The 18,423-nt window shown below is 35.5% G+C and overlaps 1 protein-coding gene across 1 annotated transcript; it reads right to left on the bottom strand.

The window, feature by feature from the left end:
• Positions 1-4,450: 4,450 nt before the first annotated feature.
• LOC149269353 (protein terminus-like) lies at positions 4,451-6,157 on the bottom strand. Its single transcript, XM_089467030.1, has one exon. It carries the CDS (start codon positions 6,059-6,061, stop codon positions 4,808-4,810), a length of 1,254 nt encoding a protein of 417 aa, XP_089323156.1. The 5' UTR covers positions 6,062-6,157; the 3' UTR covers positions 4,451-4,807.
• Positions 6,158-18,423: the final 12,266 nt, after the last annotated feature.

Genomic DNA, 18,423 nt, shown 5'->3' with positions numbered 1-18,423 from the left:
GCCCGGTTGTGCTTGCACAGCTGGTTAGACGATTGTCTTTTGCTTGATTTGATACAAATAAATTCCTCTTGATTAAACATGTGTCATTAGGTAGTTGTGTCTGGGACCATTTCATGCAGGACTAACAGGCAGTGACCTTTGCCCTGCCACATGTAATAACTAGCACAAGGATATAATCGATATTTCGCAATGTTTATGTGCATTATAATTATATAATAATATAAAATATAATTATATAATTTTATATTAATATAAAATATTATAATACATATATTATCGGAAGGATAGAGACAGTTGGATATGTTGAAATATATTGTAGGTAGATTATATTTTGCATTTTTTGTTTCTTTATCATAAGCCGTTTGCTTTGTATTTCTATTGAGACTTTGATTCATAAAATAATAGTAAGGTTCCAAATTTATTATTATTAGAACTAGAGAGATTTTCACTGAGGTATGTACAACATATTGCTTTAAAGTATTTATCTGGAAACCTGGCTCGCTACTGGAAAGTTTAACTGCGTATGTAATACAGTAGAATCCGGTTATGGCGACTCCGCTTATAGCGTCCCTGCGCTTATTGCGTTGAAAATTCTGGTCCCCTGAAAAACTTATATGGGCAAACTTATACGATTATACGATTTCTTAAGGCGTCCTTATAACCAACTGTATCTCCTACCAACCCACGCTCGACTCGAGAACTATTTATCTTGTGTTTTTAAAATTCGCCTATGCATAGCTTTTATATATGTCTAATCCTATAAATCTAACAGATTTGTTTACATGCTCTTCAGCATGTTAATAGAAAAACGCCAAACAACAACTGCTTATGCACTCCATTGCTGTTCCGTTGCGTATTACGTATACGACCCGTGTAGCATATTTTCCTAGCACGTTAGACATTTGAGTGCCATGGTGCATTATAAGCCAATTAAATGTTGTTGCTGATTGGACTCGGTCTCGGTGACACAGTTTTTGTTATTTCTTTCGTTGTCGTGACAATCGAGTTGTGCAAGGAGTTGAGTTCCACACGTTGGCAAGCATTAAGCACTGCTTTTGACATGTCAACATATCTATCTCTTTAATATATATATATATATGTATATATATTTTGATCAAATCCGAAGCGAACAAGCTGCAATTGAATGTTGCAGATTTGTTGTGGTTCCAGTTGCCTGGCCATCGTCTCTGTCAGACATGTGTGTGTGTGTGCTTGTGTGTGTCCCAATATACCCCATATATGATTATCTTTCTATTAAACCAAGCACTGACATTGCTCGCTCTCTTTTGTATGTATGTCTGTGTGTGTGTGTGTGTTTGTGTTTATGTATGTGTGCTTGCAACAATTGATTTTGATTTCGAGTTGGCTTTAAATAGCATTGAGTTACGGCAATGGCAAATGGCAAATGGAAATGGAATAGAAATAGAAATACTTGTCTCTTACTTTTCTGTTTCTTTTTTTTTTTGCTTTTGTATTAGGTGCGGCGCTTCATTTACTTTATGTCTTTTGTCTGCTCTTTATGCATGTGTATATACATATATGGATTTATATATATGTATATGTATGTCTGTTGCCAGAATTTGAATGAGTTTCGGTCTTTGACGTTGGGGCGTTGCATTTTTATGATCTCCCACATTTGGGAAGCTCTGTCGTGCCATCACGAATTGTTTGCGAACGTTCTTTTATTTATTGTATGGCTACTTGATGAGCTTCTGCTAAAAATGTTTTATGGCCCATGTGCCAAGTTCTCTGTCGTCATACGCACGCCGACATTCATCAATCATCGATGGCAGTCGCAGCATTTCAAATGAAATGCGCATTTAATACATTTCATGGTTTTCCCCCGCTCTCCCTCTCTCTCTATGCATTTATTTTTTTTTGGCACACAAGATTTTACGAACTGCTTAGAAATTGTCCAGCATGAAATCTACTTTAACTGCTGCGCCAGCTGCGGCCATCAACCTGTTGAACCTTCATTTATCACCAGACGCCCGGCGAGTGCTCGAAACGGCGGAACTAATGTGTCCAGCGTCACATTTGAATTATGTATTATTACACTGAATTTTTGCCGCTCCTCCTGCTGGCATCTTTATGGGTGGGGCGGGCGGTCGGTTGGGCGGTGGAATCTGGATGCTGTATAGAAGTGACGGGGCGTGAATTCCACACGATTTACTAACACAGCTTTTGGCCAGCAACATTGGCATAGGACGGCATGTCATTCAGCCTTGCAATTTATAACCTTAAAAAAACCCCTTAAAATCAATAGAAAAGTCTAAACTATGAAATACCCTTTAGTAGAGAATAATAATATTTGAAAATAATTATATATTTAATATAAATATAATAATATAAATAAAAAATTAATAATAACATAAATATAAATTATATAGATATAAAAATCTTGTGCTTCATTGAATTTTTTTTTTATTAGAGCTAAAGTCTAGACTATGAAATACCCTTTAGTAAAGAACAATAATATTCGAAAATAATAATAATAATAAACAAAAATAAATAAATCAAATAAGCTATAAAATCAAATGACATAGATATAATCAATAATAATCATGTTTTTAATTTTATTTATTTTTACATTCGAGCTAATTTTTTTGTTTTTTTTTAATAATATACAACTTAATTATATATAACTTAACTTTTACATATTTTCTTAAATTTACATAAATTTCCCATACCGGAATATTTTTAATTTCATGCACATCATTTGTTTATATAGCTCCTAATCGATTAACCCAGGGTTTTTGAGGGTATCTATATACAAAATAAAAATCGATTTATCAATTGTTTGAACAGGTCTAACTTTGGGTGAAATGTTTATTTTTGTTTGTTATTCTTTTCTGTTTATTTTATTTCTTTTGCTCATTTTGGGCTTGAATTGATGGTCGCTCATATTTTCCACTCGTTGTCCTTGTCGTCCCTTCGAATGGCTATTAAAACAATGGCCAGACCGGCTAGCCAGGTCTGTTTCAGTATCTAGCCGGCGTTATTGGTTCACATTACGTTCAGTGCACTTCAATGTATAGCCTGTAAAACTAAAAGCAAGAGCAATAATTAATATTAAGTTTATGAAAAAAAAAATAAATAAACAAAAATTATATTAATTTAGGGTGAGCAGTTTTTTCTTTCCAAGTTCTTCAATGTAGTGAAATATGTACACCTGGGTAAGAATTTTCATTTTGGTCTCGAATTTTTAATTCTTTTTTGTTAGGCTAAGCAATTAAGCCCCTTTGAGTTCCATCTGGTTGGTTATGCCAGCTTTGCGCTCTAATAATCCAATTTCGTATGCTGATTGACATTTGAGTTTGATGTTAGTTACGATTGAAGAGCTCTCTTCGTTTTGCGCTATCAATTCACGTAGTAAATTCCTGTTGACCTTGACCTGGTTCCCATGTAGCCAAACGAAAAGCTGCAAAGCCCTATTATCTCTCTCGCTTACGATTGTCTGCTTCTTCTTACATATCGAGTTGTTATCCTTGCACAATGATGAGCATGACAGTTGCTTCAGCGTAATTAGCAGAGTAACCATTAGAAAAAGAGATGAACAAATTATATGTATTTTGTATACCCTGAACACATTGGAAATGGGAAATTGTTGATATAAAATACTGATGTTGATTAAAAACCTTATCGAAAATTAGCTATAAAATTATATCTCCTATATGCTTCGAGGTAGACTCAAAAAGTTTTCATATATACATATGTGTGTTTTATAGCATTTCAATTTTAGTTGTAAGTTGCGCCAAATATTTCCTCTAAGTATTTCCTCGAAGTAATATGTATTTTTCCATGTTTTTCTTCTAAGTATTTCCTTTAAGTATTTTCTTCTAAGTATTTCCTCTAGTATTTCTTCTAAATGTTTCCTCCAAGTGTTTCCTATTAATTATTTATCCAAATATTAAGTATTTCTTTTAAGTGTTTCCTCCAAATATTTCCTCTACGTATTTCCTATACAAATTTCCTCTAAGTATTCCCTATATTTCCTCCTTTCAATGTTCGACTGCTCAACCTTCACCAGTTCTTGGCGACTGAAGAAATGCTGCAGCTGCTGCCCTTTATATAGGGCGACTCTCACCCAACCACTCAGTCGCTCTCAAATGCTGAGCTCTGTGCCAGGTAGAGATCGTCACAGACAAGCTTTAAGTGACCAATGAGAACACGCTCTGCTGCTGCAAGCACTCTAGCTTCGTTTTACTCAAATATAAACGCCAAATGAATAGTGCTGCATACATATAGACAACTTAAATGATCTTCTGTAGCTCTTCTTCGTGCCTCGCTCTTATATATACATATATGTATATATTCCTGTATTCATCGTTTTGCTCTATTATATATTAGATAAGCAAACGAACGCTGCTCATGAGTATATGTGTATTCTTGATAATTCTAAATAAAGCAAGAGCTAGAGCTAGAGTCAGTTTGAAGAGAAAACAAAAAATTATAATATAAGAATTCAAATATAATTATATATTATAATTATACAAATCGATACATTTTACTAGCTAATTGTTAAAGGTAGAATGGTAGTTAATAAGCAAAGTTGTATAGTAAATTATTATATTGACTGATTAAAGAAATAATTAGCTGATTGATTGACAAACACCCTAAGTGGCTAAACAATCCATTATTCAGACGGCTGATTGGAATAATAAAGTATAATTTACTAATGATTGATTAATTGACAAGTTAAGTGCTGATGTATGTTGAATTATGATATATTTAATATTATCATCTGTTACGATTCCATTTAACCATATATATAGGATTGATTGATTTATTGAGCAAAGTCTTAGGTCTATAGATATTTACAGGGGCTGCTGAGCTGAGCATTGCTGATGACCACACAAGGACCGTGCTGCACCTGGACGGAGCTCTTGCGTCGCCAGTCGCACTCGATGGGCACGAATTGGCCCTTCCGGATGACGGTCTTGGGCTTGGTGGCGCCGTAGCAGGTGTACTGGGAGGGGCTGCGTGAGACGGGCAGGCACTGCTCGTAGACCTCCACAATGTCCGGATGAATGCTGTCCAAACTGAAATCCTGGCCGCAGCGCAATTGCTGATGGATGTGCAGACGGCTGCGTTTCTTGAACAGCGCCCGACAGCGCCGACATTTGTAGGGACGGGAGCGACCGCGACTCGGCTGGATGGGTGTGTGCAGCTCGTGCAGTCGCTGGAATCGGCCCATGATATCGTTGAGTATGAGGAAGTTCTTGTTGGGTCGCTGCTGCAGCGTCTCGCTGATGTGATACGGCACCACGTACAGCTCCTTGGTGGTCAGGCACTGCTGCAGGCCGTAGAGATTGACGCGCATGTTGGGCGGAAAGTAGCCGTTGCATTCGCGCTGATGCTTCACATAGGCTGCCCGCAGGCTAGCCAATTCCGACTCACTGGTGGTGGAGGTGGTAGTGCTGCTGCTGTGGCTGAGCTGCAGCGCTAGTGGGAGTGTGGCCAGGCTGTTCGCACTCAGCGTCTCGCTCTCCTCCCGCTTCCTCTTCAGCTGAACGCGAATGCGCGTGATGCTGCACTCATCCAGGCTCACATCGTGGCTGCTACAGAGATAGTTCTGGATGCGCTGGGTGAGCAGCTCGTAGACAACGCTCACGCATTCCTCGATGTCATAGTGATGCTGCACCACCACCGTGCCGCTCTGGCAGATGTGCACCTGATTCTGCACCAGGACATAGCAGGCCACCTGGAACTCCAGACGCTGCGTGCCATTGTGGAACATCCAGCGCAGCAGCTCGGGCACCGACGTGCTGCACGTCTCGGCCAGAAACTCGTCCAGCTTTTGCTGTGCACTCTCATCGCAGAAGAAGAACGTTTCCAGCTGCCGCGCCTCAATGATGTCCAGGACGGCTTGCTGCTGCTTGGTGAGCTGCGGCTGCTGCTGCTCGCCGCGGCGCAGCCAGTGCTGGCTGGGCGGCTCGTCCGCGTCGATGCTGCTGCGGCAGGTGCTGCACTCATGCAGCTGCCCCTCCACGTACCACTGATGATGGAAGGTTTGCTGGTCGCCCTCGTTGCTAAACACAAAGCTGGATATTGGCTCCATGTCGACGGTCGGTTGGCTGAGTATCGATGCTTCTTCTGATGATGTGTGGCTGCGCGGAAGTGTTTGCGTTGACTGATATGCCTCGAGGGCGGGTAGCGCACTTATATGTGGGCCTACAGGTAGGCACTGCCACCCACCCAACCACTTGTCGGAGGTCGAGCCCAGATGTGCAGCAGCTGCACTGCAACTGACCTTTTTCGCCTGGATTTATGGTGGGTAATCCCTGCGGCAGACCTCAGCAGTGCCCATAAAAAAGGAAAATATTAAAGCTCACTCTCACCCTCTCTCTCTCTCTCTCTCTCGCTACCTTTCTCGCTTAGGGCAACTCTTGAGTGTAAACTAGTTAAGACTCTCTAAAATTGGTTAGCTCAACTTGTTTGCCTGCTGCCTGCCTCAATTTGCATCTGTCGACCACGAAACAAGCTGCCATTGCTCTCGTTGCAACGCCATTGTTGTTCTACTGCTGCTGCCAGCTGTCTGGACGCAAACAAAATGGACAATGGACAGTGGACAATGGACAACCGACAATGGCCACAGCCGTGTGGCTAGTGACGTGACAATGGCGTGCCACAGTGGCCACAGCGGCTCACCAAGAGGTGGAGCTGGGCGACATCGCAAACAGGCCGCGCTGCAGTCACTTAATTTCCTTTTCCGCTATTTTTTTTTTTTTTTTTTTTTTTTTTTTTTGCTTTTTTTAACGCTTCATTGTCTGGCTGCGGCTTTGGTTTGACTGCCTTGCGGCCTTTAAAGCCAGCGCCGTCATTAAATAAATGCTCGAGAAATAAACACTGGCAATTAGATGCTACTTAAAGCAGATGTATAATGGCGTATTTGTAGTGCACTGATTTGTAGTGCACTACTTTCATTCTCTCTCTCTCTCTCTCTCTTTGAGTGCTCTTAACTATGTTTCCTTCCTAAGCATGTTTTTTTGCTGTGTTGATGAACGCTTTAATTTCTGGTCAAGATTCATGCATTCCTCTTTAAAAATAAACCTCCTCTAAAAGTCGCATTTCTCTATAGTCATAGTCTCTCTCGGTGTCTAAGAATATCATAGTATATATTCATATTCCCATACTAAATCATTTTGTATGTTGAGTAGACAGATTAAAGTTATATAAAGACCAGTTTATATGGAAACAGTGTATGCTTGAACAGGCTAGATTGCATAAATTAAAATTTTATCAGGCGATGTATATTTTTAGCGCATTCCTACATTACAAATATATCATGCACTAATTGTCCTTAAATATAATATTGAGTAATCTTAAGATATTTTCTACCTCAGTAAAATATTTCTTAATATTTTACATATCATAAAAAACTAACTTTTTATAGCTGAAGAGACAATGAAGATCTAACCAGGGACCGTAACGATTATAATTTTTATAGCAAAAAATTAAAAAATAATTATTATTTTTTGATAAATTAAAAAAAAAATATATATTTAATTATTAAAATTGATTTATATGATAAAAATAAAAAATAATTATTACAGAAAAATTTTTATATAAAAATCAATTTATAACTCTTACTTTTGATTTTTATAATAAAAATCAAAAATAAGGGTTATGATTTGATTTTTATTATAAAAATTGAAAATAAAAATTGAATTGAAATATCTCTTGAACTAAAGGAGCTAGATCATATATTTTTATATTTTTAATAATTAAATATAATTTTTTAATAAAAAATTACAAATCAAAGTTTATCCTTTTTTTTTCCTCTCTCTTCTTGGTAGTTCTTTTGACCCTCAATTTTTTTAAATGCATAACTATTACTTGTGGTCCCTGGATCTAACTAAAAAATTTATAAATACGACAATACTATAATATATTTTATAATTAAACATACAAGATATTAGGTATTTTTTATTGAGCTCTAAACATTTTTTTCTTCTGTCTAAATGGAATCAAATGGAATAATGTGTTTCATGGTATTTTATTTTATGATATTTTTTACAACCCATAACAATTAATTTTTCGTAGTAAAAAAGGCAATAAAATATGAATTGGGTCACAAAAAATATATTTTAATGCGAAAAAATAAACAAAAGTATATACAACAAAATGAGGTTTTTTTTATTGCTCTCTAAATATCTTTTGTTTTAGAACTCAACAGCGGTATTAAATGAGTATTCAAAGTTCCGCATTGTCCATTTTTTGCTCAGTTTTATTTATGGTATTATTTTTGGCAAAAGGATGCTCGAGTAAACAATGCCATAGAGCAGAGGGCGTAAAACTTAATTAAGGCACTGTTGGCAGCTCAGGATGGAGAGAAAGAGAGAGAGAGACAGAGAGAAGTAGATGACGTCGCCTAGTAGCTGGAAAATGCAGTGAGGTGAAAAGCAGTCGCCAACTGTGCCAGCAGTCGACTGTCTGTCTGTCTGTCTGTCTGTCTGTCGGTGGCATGGAGATCTTTTAAATAAATACGATACGAGCGGAGGGCATGAGGAACAGGGTCAACTGGCAAACTCTCAAAGGTAGTCGCAGCACTTTTGCCAGCCCTCAGCTGCTGCCGTTGGCATTGAATCATTCAGCATCAAATCAGAACAAAGTGCGACAGCGGTATTTGCCATTTACTACTAGTTGCAATCGAATGCCAAACAAGCAACACCTCGCCAATCAAATGGAATATAAATCACGCGAACACAAATAAGAAGTTCATGTGCGTGTGTGTGGCAGCTTGATAGGGCTACGGTGTGCCACAGTGTAAAGAGTGCTCCATCATAGAATGTTTAATCGCCGCATCTGCGTGACAGACTGTATTCTATATTTATCTACTCTGCTGCTATGAAGCTGCTCTGAGTGCCAAGCTGCTTAAGGGCTCAGTGCTGGCTCATATAATCGACAGGTTATATCTCGCATGGTGGCATGCAGCCAGGTGTGCAGCTGACTCATAAAAACCGAAGAAGAAGAACAAGACAAACTGCAAGACAAGTGGAGACAGCGATGGTGACGGCTCAGGTTTTTACTTAGTTTTCTTTCTCCTTTTTTTTATGGTCTGCTCAAAGTGTTGACAGTTTTTGCTCTAACTCACAATTTTCCTTCTTCCTTTTTCTGCGCTCTTTGGGTCTCCCCTTTACTGAAAGGCTGTTAAGAGTCGCACATTGACCCTGTGCACAGCTGGAAGGGAATCATTGATGACACAGTGCTGAAAGCTGGAGGCGCGTCGAAGGAGTTAAATCTGCATTTGATTTACTAAGCCTAGAGTTTAGGCCAATGTGTGGTTGATGTAAGACCTAAGGGTTTGGCATTTGGCAAACAAATTTGATATAGTTTATCGCCAAAAATTGTTTCTAGTTGAATGTTGAATTTTTGGTTGAGTTGTGCTAAGTTCTAGCTTACTTAAATACTGTTTGATTTTGCATGCAAAATGTGTATGAGCCTTTTTTTTGCTTTATATTCAAATTCAAATTGTAGACGTTTTATATTTTATTTTACAGTTAAAATTAGAGTGGAGTGATGAATTACAAACTCGCAATAGATCAGATCGTTAGGTTGAAATATTTTGCTTGTCACGCAGAGAGCCTTGGGTTTCAATACCGAAGCGTTTTTATCCTATTATTTTGTCACAAAAATGGAACGCATGATGAGTGCATATCTCTTTTATAATCGAAACTACTTCTCTCTGGGAGCTCAACTAAAATAGGAGCGAGCGAGCGAGATTTCAAAGTGTTCCCATTCTATTAAATTTGAGCGCGCTAATAATATAAGTGTGTGTGTATATAGTACTTCTATCGCTCACTGGGAGCGACCGATAGATCAATCGCATGTTACGAGTGGAAAGTGAGCTAGCATATGAATATACATAGCAATAATATATATAAATTCATAATTCATACCAATGCAAATATCACTTGTTGAAAGCGTTAAAATGTTTTTTGTAGTACGAGTTGTTTTTGCTCTGCTCGCTCTCCTGGTGTTCTCTTTCTATATGGTTGCTCCTGCTGAACAAATGAAGAACAAAGGCTTTGTTAAATTGAAACCGATAGGAAGCCGTTGTTCCTTTCTTGCGAACAAAGAAGCCGCAAGCTGCAAATGAATTATTTTTTACCAATGCACAGGAGAGCTCTTGTTCTTTTTTTTTATTAAAAATGTAACATATATTTTTATTTAACATATATTTTTTAACATATATTTTGTTTTATTAAATATACCTCTAAGGATTGACATAGATTCAATAATATGTATATAAGTCAAAAATTAGCAAATCTACATTTCTTTAAAGTTGTTAATATTTAATTTCATAATTTTTGTACTTTTCGTAAAAATGAATAGAATTTACTAAAAATAATGAATAATAAATATAATAAAGAATATTTCTATTACTAAAATTTTTGTTGTTGTTGATTTTTAAAATTTAATTTTAATTTAAACTTTTATAAATTAAAATATTATTTTTACTGAAATATCATTCATTTTTGATAGAAAACTTTAAAGCATCCTGATCACGAAGCACCCAGTGAATAAAATTCTTTATAAAGGGTAAATAAGTCCCTTTCATATATTGTTTTTGTTCTTATGAATATATGAATATGCGCTTTTGTATACCTTCAAATAGCCAAGTATGATTTTTGCAATGTGAGAGGAGCAAAGGCTCCACTGTGCTGGTTCAAATTTTAAATGTTATGCTACAAGCGCAGCAAAATGAGATTGATTTCTCTTGAAATACTTAATTTTATAACGTAGATATTCTTTACAGTTTCTATAATTACACAATATAGACATTCGACATGACGGACTTAAATTTAATTGATAGCAAAAAGACCTACATATATTTGATTCTCTTCTGCCTATATTTGTATTAGAATATTCTAATTGTAGAATCTCATTAGCAAATTTCTATCATGACTTACAAGTCCAATCGGCTTATTACCTAGTGCTCATCAATGCTTGATAGGATTCAGGCTCACTCAACTCCTTTGCTCGCGTCCAACTTAAAATGTAATTTCGCTGAACAGCGTCAATTTTCATGCCATTTGCATGCTATTTTGTAAGCCGCTTTAATTTAATGCTGCGCAAACTTTTCCACTTTGCCACTTTGCTACTTTTATAGTGCAGCCTACATGCTGCTAGCTGCTGGTTGCTGGTTGCAACACCAACTGCAACTGCCAAAGTGAAGAAAGGAAAAGAAAAAGCAAGAAGCCGAAACAAAACAAGAGCAGGTCGCAGTTGCAGTCGCAGTCGGAGTTTAGCTGTCATTCTGGGTGTCTGCTGGCAGATATAGTCGTAAAAGAAACTTTGTCTGTCTCAATGGCGCAAGTCGTCAATGGCAACGCCTTTGTCTCAGTCGTTTGCATGCGTAATTTAAGCAATCTACAGACGTGCCACAGACTGAGGTAAGCACGGTCGGGAGGGCGGCAGGGCGAGGCGTTGACAGCTCGCCTGGGCCACAATTTGTCAGCGGGTTATGCGAGCCAACTATATTCTCAGTTTGGTTTTAAAAGCCCGGTTAACAGTCCTGCTCGTGCTCCTGCTCCGACTCCTGCTCCGACTCCTGCTCCTGCTCCTAGTGCCTCGTCTGCATTGCATTCGCTTGCACTTTGCATGTTGCCGGCGAATTATGCAAATGTGGCTTTCACTTTTCAGCAAGGTCAACATATTTGCGTCCTTTTCTATATGCATCTGAGTGCATGAACTAAACAAGTGAGAGTGCTGCAAACGAGACTGATTGACTGCCTAATACTCATTCACAACGTGAAATTAACTAAGCATATTCATTAGACTATATCGATTTTTTACCTCTAATGTAAAAGTGCCTATAGTCTAAGGGGCTATAAAGTTCAGAGTTAAATTATTTTAATAAAGATTGTTTTATTTATTTATTTTTTTATTTCGTATTTTTATATATAAAGAACATTTTAATATAAATCTATTAATTTTTTTAATGTGTATTTATTATTGAATGTCAAACTTAAATTTTACCTTAATTGTGCTTTCATAATTTAGCTATGAATTATTAAATTTTTGGAACTTTTTCAATAAAAATATAAATATAAATAAAATATAAATAAATAAAATATAAATATAAATATAAATAAATATTAATAATGATAAAAGTAATAATATAAAACAGTAAATAAATAATAATATTAATAATAAATAAAAAATAAAAAAATGAATAATTATATAAATAAATTATATATTCAATTTGTCATTTGGCAATTCAATTTATAAACATAAGTATAACAACATTTTATATCAGATCCCGTTTTGTCTTTCATTATTGATAGCTGCCACTGCCACTGCATATACCCCAACCGGAACTGCCTTGCAGGGCATAGCTCAGACAAGCTGACATTGCAATTAGAATGATTCGAGCAAATGCTTTCGCTGTCACTCAAAGATTGAGTCACTCATCAGCCCCGTTTGACAGCTGTTGCCAATTGATGGCGATGATGTCATTAGGATCAACGCTGAGAGAGAGAGAGAGAGAGAGTTGGCTCCATATTAAAGAAAACCACTTTACATGAGCTGAGTGAATAAACACACATTAAATGTTAAATTTAGTTCGAGTGACGCTTTCATTCGATTCGTGTTCATTGTTTTATTATGAAAATGTTATTTATATCTCAGTTGGCTATTGGCCAGCTTATTCCTGTTAATTTATTGCATAATTTGTTAGTATCGGAATTGGCAAAGGAAGCGACTCTCGACTCTCGACTCTCGGCCTGGCCAGGCATCCATTATTCATGCAAAAGCTGAAGGTCAAAGCTGACTCTGAGACTGAAACTGAGACGGAGACTGTGCAACGTAAAGAGTATTTAATTTATATCCTTTAATTGAAATGCATTTTATATGAACATGACCACTGGACAAACTCTTGGTCAAGCTGTATATACTACATGTCTGTACATGCTGTGTTTATATCTTGTTAGCCCGACTGTTGAACTATTGCCCAAATTTAATTACTTATTTAATGCTGTACGTATGGTAAGGATTATGTAAAGTGCTTTATTCTCGGCTGTATACAAATTAAGATTGTCGAAAATATATCAACATATCAATATATTGATATCAAATATTTTTTGGGATATATTTGAGTGATAAGTGAACCAAGCGAAAAGTACAAAAATTGAATATGGTGAAAACGAATTATTCTGACTTTAAAAATGGAACATCCATTTGTGCCATAAAGTAATAAAAACAAGTGCCTAATACATCAGGTATGGCGTCGCATATGAAAAAAATCACTATGATAGTAAAGCGGTCTCATATAATTATTTAAATAAAATTCGAAAAATATTGATATATCGATATTTTGAAAGTTGCATATCAAATATCATATTGATATTTTGCGAAACTTTACATATCATCAATGCGATATTTTAAAACCTTACAGTCGAGCCTCGATAATTCGTATCCCGCTAAATCGAAAAACGTGATAAATTGAAAAAAATTTTGATCCCCTTGAAAGAAATTCGTTCTTAATTTGATTCACAAAATTTTAATTTCTTAGACTATGTACATCTTTTAGCATTTAAAAAAGTTCCATTTTTAGCTGTGAGACTTTCACTACTTTTAAACGGTCTTTTAACATTTTGCAGACTTAACATTTTTGGCATAACATGCCTTTGCCAACTAGATAGAACACTCTCACTTCTCGCTTCTCTAATTTAAGCTCTAAGAAACTGAAGCATTTAATTTTGTGCTTTCTTTACGCTCGTTTCTTAGACTTTACTACAGATTTTCATCATGCTCATTAATCAGCTTAGCTTTCGCTTACGTTGTAAAATGCGCTTTGACTCTTTTCTCTGCAGTTGCTGCTCATTTGCCTAACATTGATGGCGCACCTTTTGCTCGCCTTTGCCCTGGCGGATTTCATTTCTTTTATCTGCCAAAGATAATCCTTTGGTCTTGTAAGGCTTTGGCTTGATTTTCATGAATGCAGTGAATGAATTTCTCTTTTCGCTTTTTTCTTTGGCTCTCATTAAATTTAAAGTGCGATCAATCGTAAAATTAAATTACGCCTGTCACGTTTCGTCAGTGCGAGAAATCGAATTAAAATTTGTTTGCATTTCATTTCATTCACTTGAATTTTTTGTTGGAATTTCTCCTTTGTCGTCATTACCAAACTGCAAATCCCTTAAAGCATATTTTGCTGGTATTTATATGTGATTAAATAACCGGCAGGTGCTTAATACGCTTGTCATTCTTAATGGCATATATTTGTCTGTAAATGATGTTAAATCAGTTCACAAAATTTGCACTTTGTGGCAGCAATCATATTGATTGCGAGTTGATTTGAAGCAGAAATTTCTATTTTACTTTAAATGCTTTACTCTATCAAAAATATGTACTAAAATGAATCGATTTTGGGTTTCCCTTTTAACTGTTTATCTGGAACTGACTGTTAAGGCGAAATTGTAGTTCCCAAATAAAAGTTGGAATTGATGCTTGCACTCAACTGGCTGGTAATTAATTGCTTTTAGTTTGCAGTTTCAGCAAAAAGTTTTGTTTTTTTATTTTTATTTTTACTATTTGATTGAATGTAAAATATAGCATATTTCCCCCAGAGTATATTCTGTTCTTCTTTATACTTTCTCATCTGACTTTCAATTGAATTGTATTTTTTGTTGTAAACTTAAAGCAACTAAGCTCGGTTTCTCTCTCTCTCTCTCTCTCTCTCTCTCTGTATATATATATATAGAAGAACATCAGTTTATAATTGGAAAAATATATCTATATCTAGCTTATGTAATAAATATAATTAATAAATAATTGTTGATATATAATTATTAAGATTAAATAAATTAAATTTAAATATTATAATTGAAAAGCATTAATATAAAAACAACCAAGAGCTCGAAAAATACTTAGCTCTTGATCTTTTTAATATCAATGAGCTCTTGGCTCTTTGAACCTCTCTGAACTGACTGAATCTTCTCTATGCTCAGTTCTCGCATCTGTTGCCTACTCTCTCCTTCCTTCCCTCTCATTCTCATTCTGGACTATCGTATGCTAGGCTCAATGCGGTCATTCCCTCTCTTCTTCAACTCTCTATCTATTATCTTGATCTTCCTTTTAGGAATCTCCCCTCTTTTATTATCGTGATCTGTGGAAATAAATAGCTAATTTATAGCAGGGAGAGAATTTGGCAAGCCATAAAATCACCAGGCGGAAGCAGTATATTTCTCTGTAGCGGTCACTCTCTTCCTCTCTCTCTCTCTCTCGAGCAACTCTCGTTGTCTGTGATGCTCCAGCTAAAACGATTTTCTGGCAAACATATTTTGGCCACAAATTGCAGCATTGAAATGGCGGAAATGCCGACGCCATTTCGACTTGGCTCCGACTGGTTAGCCCATTGCCCAGTTGCCTTGTCTTGGCCCATTGGGTGCGGCACGTGACCTGATTTAATTGAAGAAAGCATTCACTGCAGATTCCGGCTAATTCATTGAATGCGTCGCGTATGAGAATGCGATTAAATCGAACATAAACAATTAATTTGCCTTCTATGTTTAATTGCCATACCACAAAGTCTTCCTCTGAATAATTAATTTGAATTCAAGGCAACGAAACTAAATTCTCACTCGCTTTTTGCATGCTTAAACTTTATTTTAATTATACGCTAGCCACTCCTATATGGCCATATTAATTTGTTTCTTTTTTTTTTTTCTAGCACTTGGCCATTATGAAAAAGTAACTGACGTTTATTTTCATACATTTTGCGCGTTGTTCCATAATTTATGCATAATGAAATGAAAGTTGTTGATGTTTGCTCCCTCGATGCTCCACGTCAGAGTCTTTGCCGGCCGGAAGCCTGTCTTAACGCTGGCTGCCAGCCAACTGACATTTTTTCCGTCTGCTAAGAACTCGGGCAACCTGCGCCAGGCCTTTACACATATATACATTACATATATATATGTATATATATATATACACATTTTTACTCTTTCTTCTGCACTGCACTTTTGAGTAATTCCCCATTTCAGCGTCCAATTAACATTTTAAGGCAGCAAAAGCTTTTGTGGCTCTGGCATAAATGAATGAAATAAAAATGTTGATTATAAAAATCTTTGTGCGCGACCAGCAGTGGTTGGTAAAAGCCGCGAAATAATATGTATATAATGGCGAATGCTGTATACACTTGCTGATAACTATTTACGAAATGTAAGTAAATTTATTTCTGTATAAAACTAAAAGAAAATAATTATATATCACAATTAGTAGGCTATATTTAAGTCGTTAATTTTCATTATTTCTATTCCATTTTTTTATGGGTAAAATAAATTGTTAGATGACTCTAAAATTTAAAGTTTAAATTAGAGTATAAAATTATTCAAGTGTAAGATATAAGTTGTTTATAGAATACAAAAAAATTGCCTAAGAGTATGTTTAAAGTTTTTTAAAGAATAAAAAAGAATTGCTTAATAAATTTTTTGCTATTTAAAATGTAAATCTGAAGAAAATTCTGTATATTAATAGTGCATGCAAACCATATTTTTTGTATAAATTTTTAAATATTTTATTTTACACATGTTTATGATTTTATCATAGTATAATTATATTTGATGAAGACTGTATCCAATGTCTGAATCTCTTTTGTTATTTACTTAGACTCTTGATTTTCAGCACAATCTGCTGTTGATATCCCTGGTTCGATAGTTGCAGGGATCGCAAATAAGAGTTATGAATTTAAAAAATTAAGGTTCAAAAGAACCCCCAGGAAGAAAGGGGTACATTTTTTTTTTTTAGCAAAAAATTCAAAAATAAGAATTATTTTTTTAATAATAAAAAAATTTTATTGAATTATTTAAATTAATTTTTATGATATAAAAATTGATCTGTAATAATTATATTTGATTTTTATCACAAAAATTAATATTAATAATAAATTTTTTAAATTATTAAATAAAAAAATCTTATTTTTAAATTTTTTTGCTATAAAAATTATAATTGTTACGTTCCCTGGATAGTCGTTTAATTAAATTCAGCTCAGCTAGGATTTATACTCTGCAGGATGACCTAGTGCATGACATAACAGTAGTATCCCTTGCGAGTGCTGCATACACTTAAAAATCCATTAAGTGTAGGCAAGCCAATGAACTTTGACTGCAGCCACGTCTATATTGAGGGCATATTTCAACTAGCCAAAAAGTTTTGCATGCTTAAAAATCTCAGGAAATTGCAATTAAAGTTACACAAAAATATAAATGTAACCAAGTTGCACTTATATATAAATATGTATATACAGGTAAAAAAAGGTAAATATATTTGTAAGTATAAATACATACCTACATATTTAAGTTTTTTTCGAAGAGTGTTGTCAACTCTTTGCTCATTAAAATTTGAAATTATGTTTTATTTTTATTTACTTTGCACTTTGGCAGCCATAAAGACTAAAAGTTGCACTGGCTGCGTGTTAATTTGTGCGTGAACTTTGCTAACGAACCGGAAGCCCCGTCCGGATAGCATGGACAGAGCGAACTGGGAATAGGGAGCAGGAGGTTTATTGCAGCTACTACACAGACCGTAGAGCACATAATTGAAATGGCATTTAAATGTTTTGATCTTTCAGCTGCATGCGAAGCGCATGTCAAAGCGAATGCTGGGGCGTGCATTAAAGGGCAGCGTATTGAAAGCCAACGGTGCATAACGATGGATTATATCTTAAAGTGTATTAAGTGTTGCGGTTGAACGCAAACTGTTGTGGGAGTGACTATGGAGGCACTAGTAGAAATAGTTTGGGCAATTATTGAAGATTATACAACTATGAAGAGGAAGGAAATGAAGTATTATGGTTAAAGTTGAAGAAATATCAGAAGAAAATATCATAGTAGTGAATGTAGTAATCCTAGTATATGGTAGAAGGTAGTTAGTAGATTAGCATTAGGAATAATAGAAATAGTAGTATAAGTTGTAGTATTTGTAATGTTGTTTAAGAAGAAATTAGTAGATTTAGCTAAAGGGCAGTAAAAGTAGTAAATGTGTTAAAAATTGTAGTGGGCAAGCCGTAAAGGTAGTAGAAATAGTAGTAGATGTAAAGATAGTAGTAAGAGTATAGGTAGATGTTGTAGTAAATGTAGTCAAAATAGTAGTAGATGTAGTAGTATATATCGCAGAAATATTATCAGATGTGGCAGTAGTTCTACACCAAGTAATAAAAGTAGTAGTAGAAATAGCAGAAGACAGAGTAGTATAAATACTTTAAATAGTGGAAAACTTAGTAGTATAAATGCTATGAATAGTGAACAGTAACAGACGTGTTAGGAAAAGTAGTAGAATTAGTCATCGTAGTCAAAGTAATAAGAATAGTACTAAATGACGTACTAAAAGTAATATAAGTAGCAGCAGCCAGTATAAATAATAGCAGATACAGTAGACAAAATAGTATTAGAGACATGAAATAAGCACTTAAAAAAT

Source organism: Drosophila arizonae, chromosome 4 (assembly GCF_054131065.1).
Source record: "Drosophila arizonae isolate 15081-1271.41 chromosome 4, UAZ_ARI_1.0, whole genome shotgun sequence".
NCBI classification, from domain to species: domain Eukaryota; kingdom Metazoa; phylum Arthropoda; class Insecta; order Diptera; family Drosophilidae; genus Drosophila; species Drosophila arizonae.
Note: the sequence above shows the minus strand (reverse complement) of the source record. Positions and strands in the feature narration are given on the sequence as shown.

Bases quoted from the DNA above. Each gene is read 5' to 3' on its own strand.
- LOC149269353 (XM_089467030.1), bottom strand. From the start codon at position 6,061: ATGGAGCCAATATCCAGCTTTGTGTTTAGCAACGAGGGCGACCAGCAA.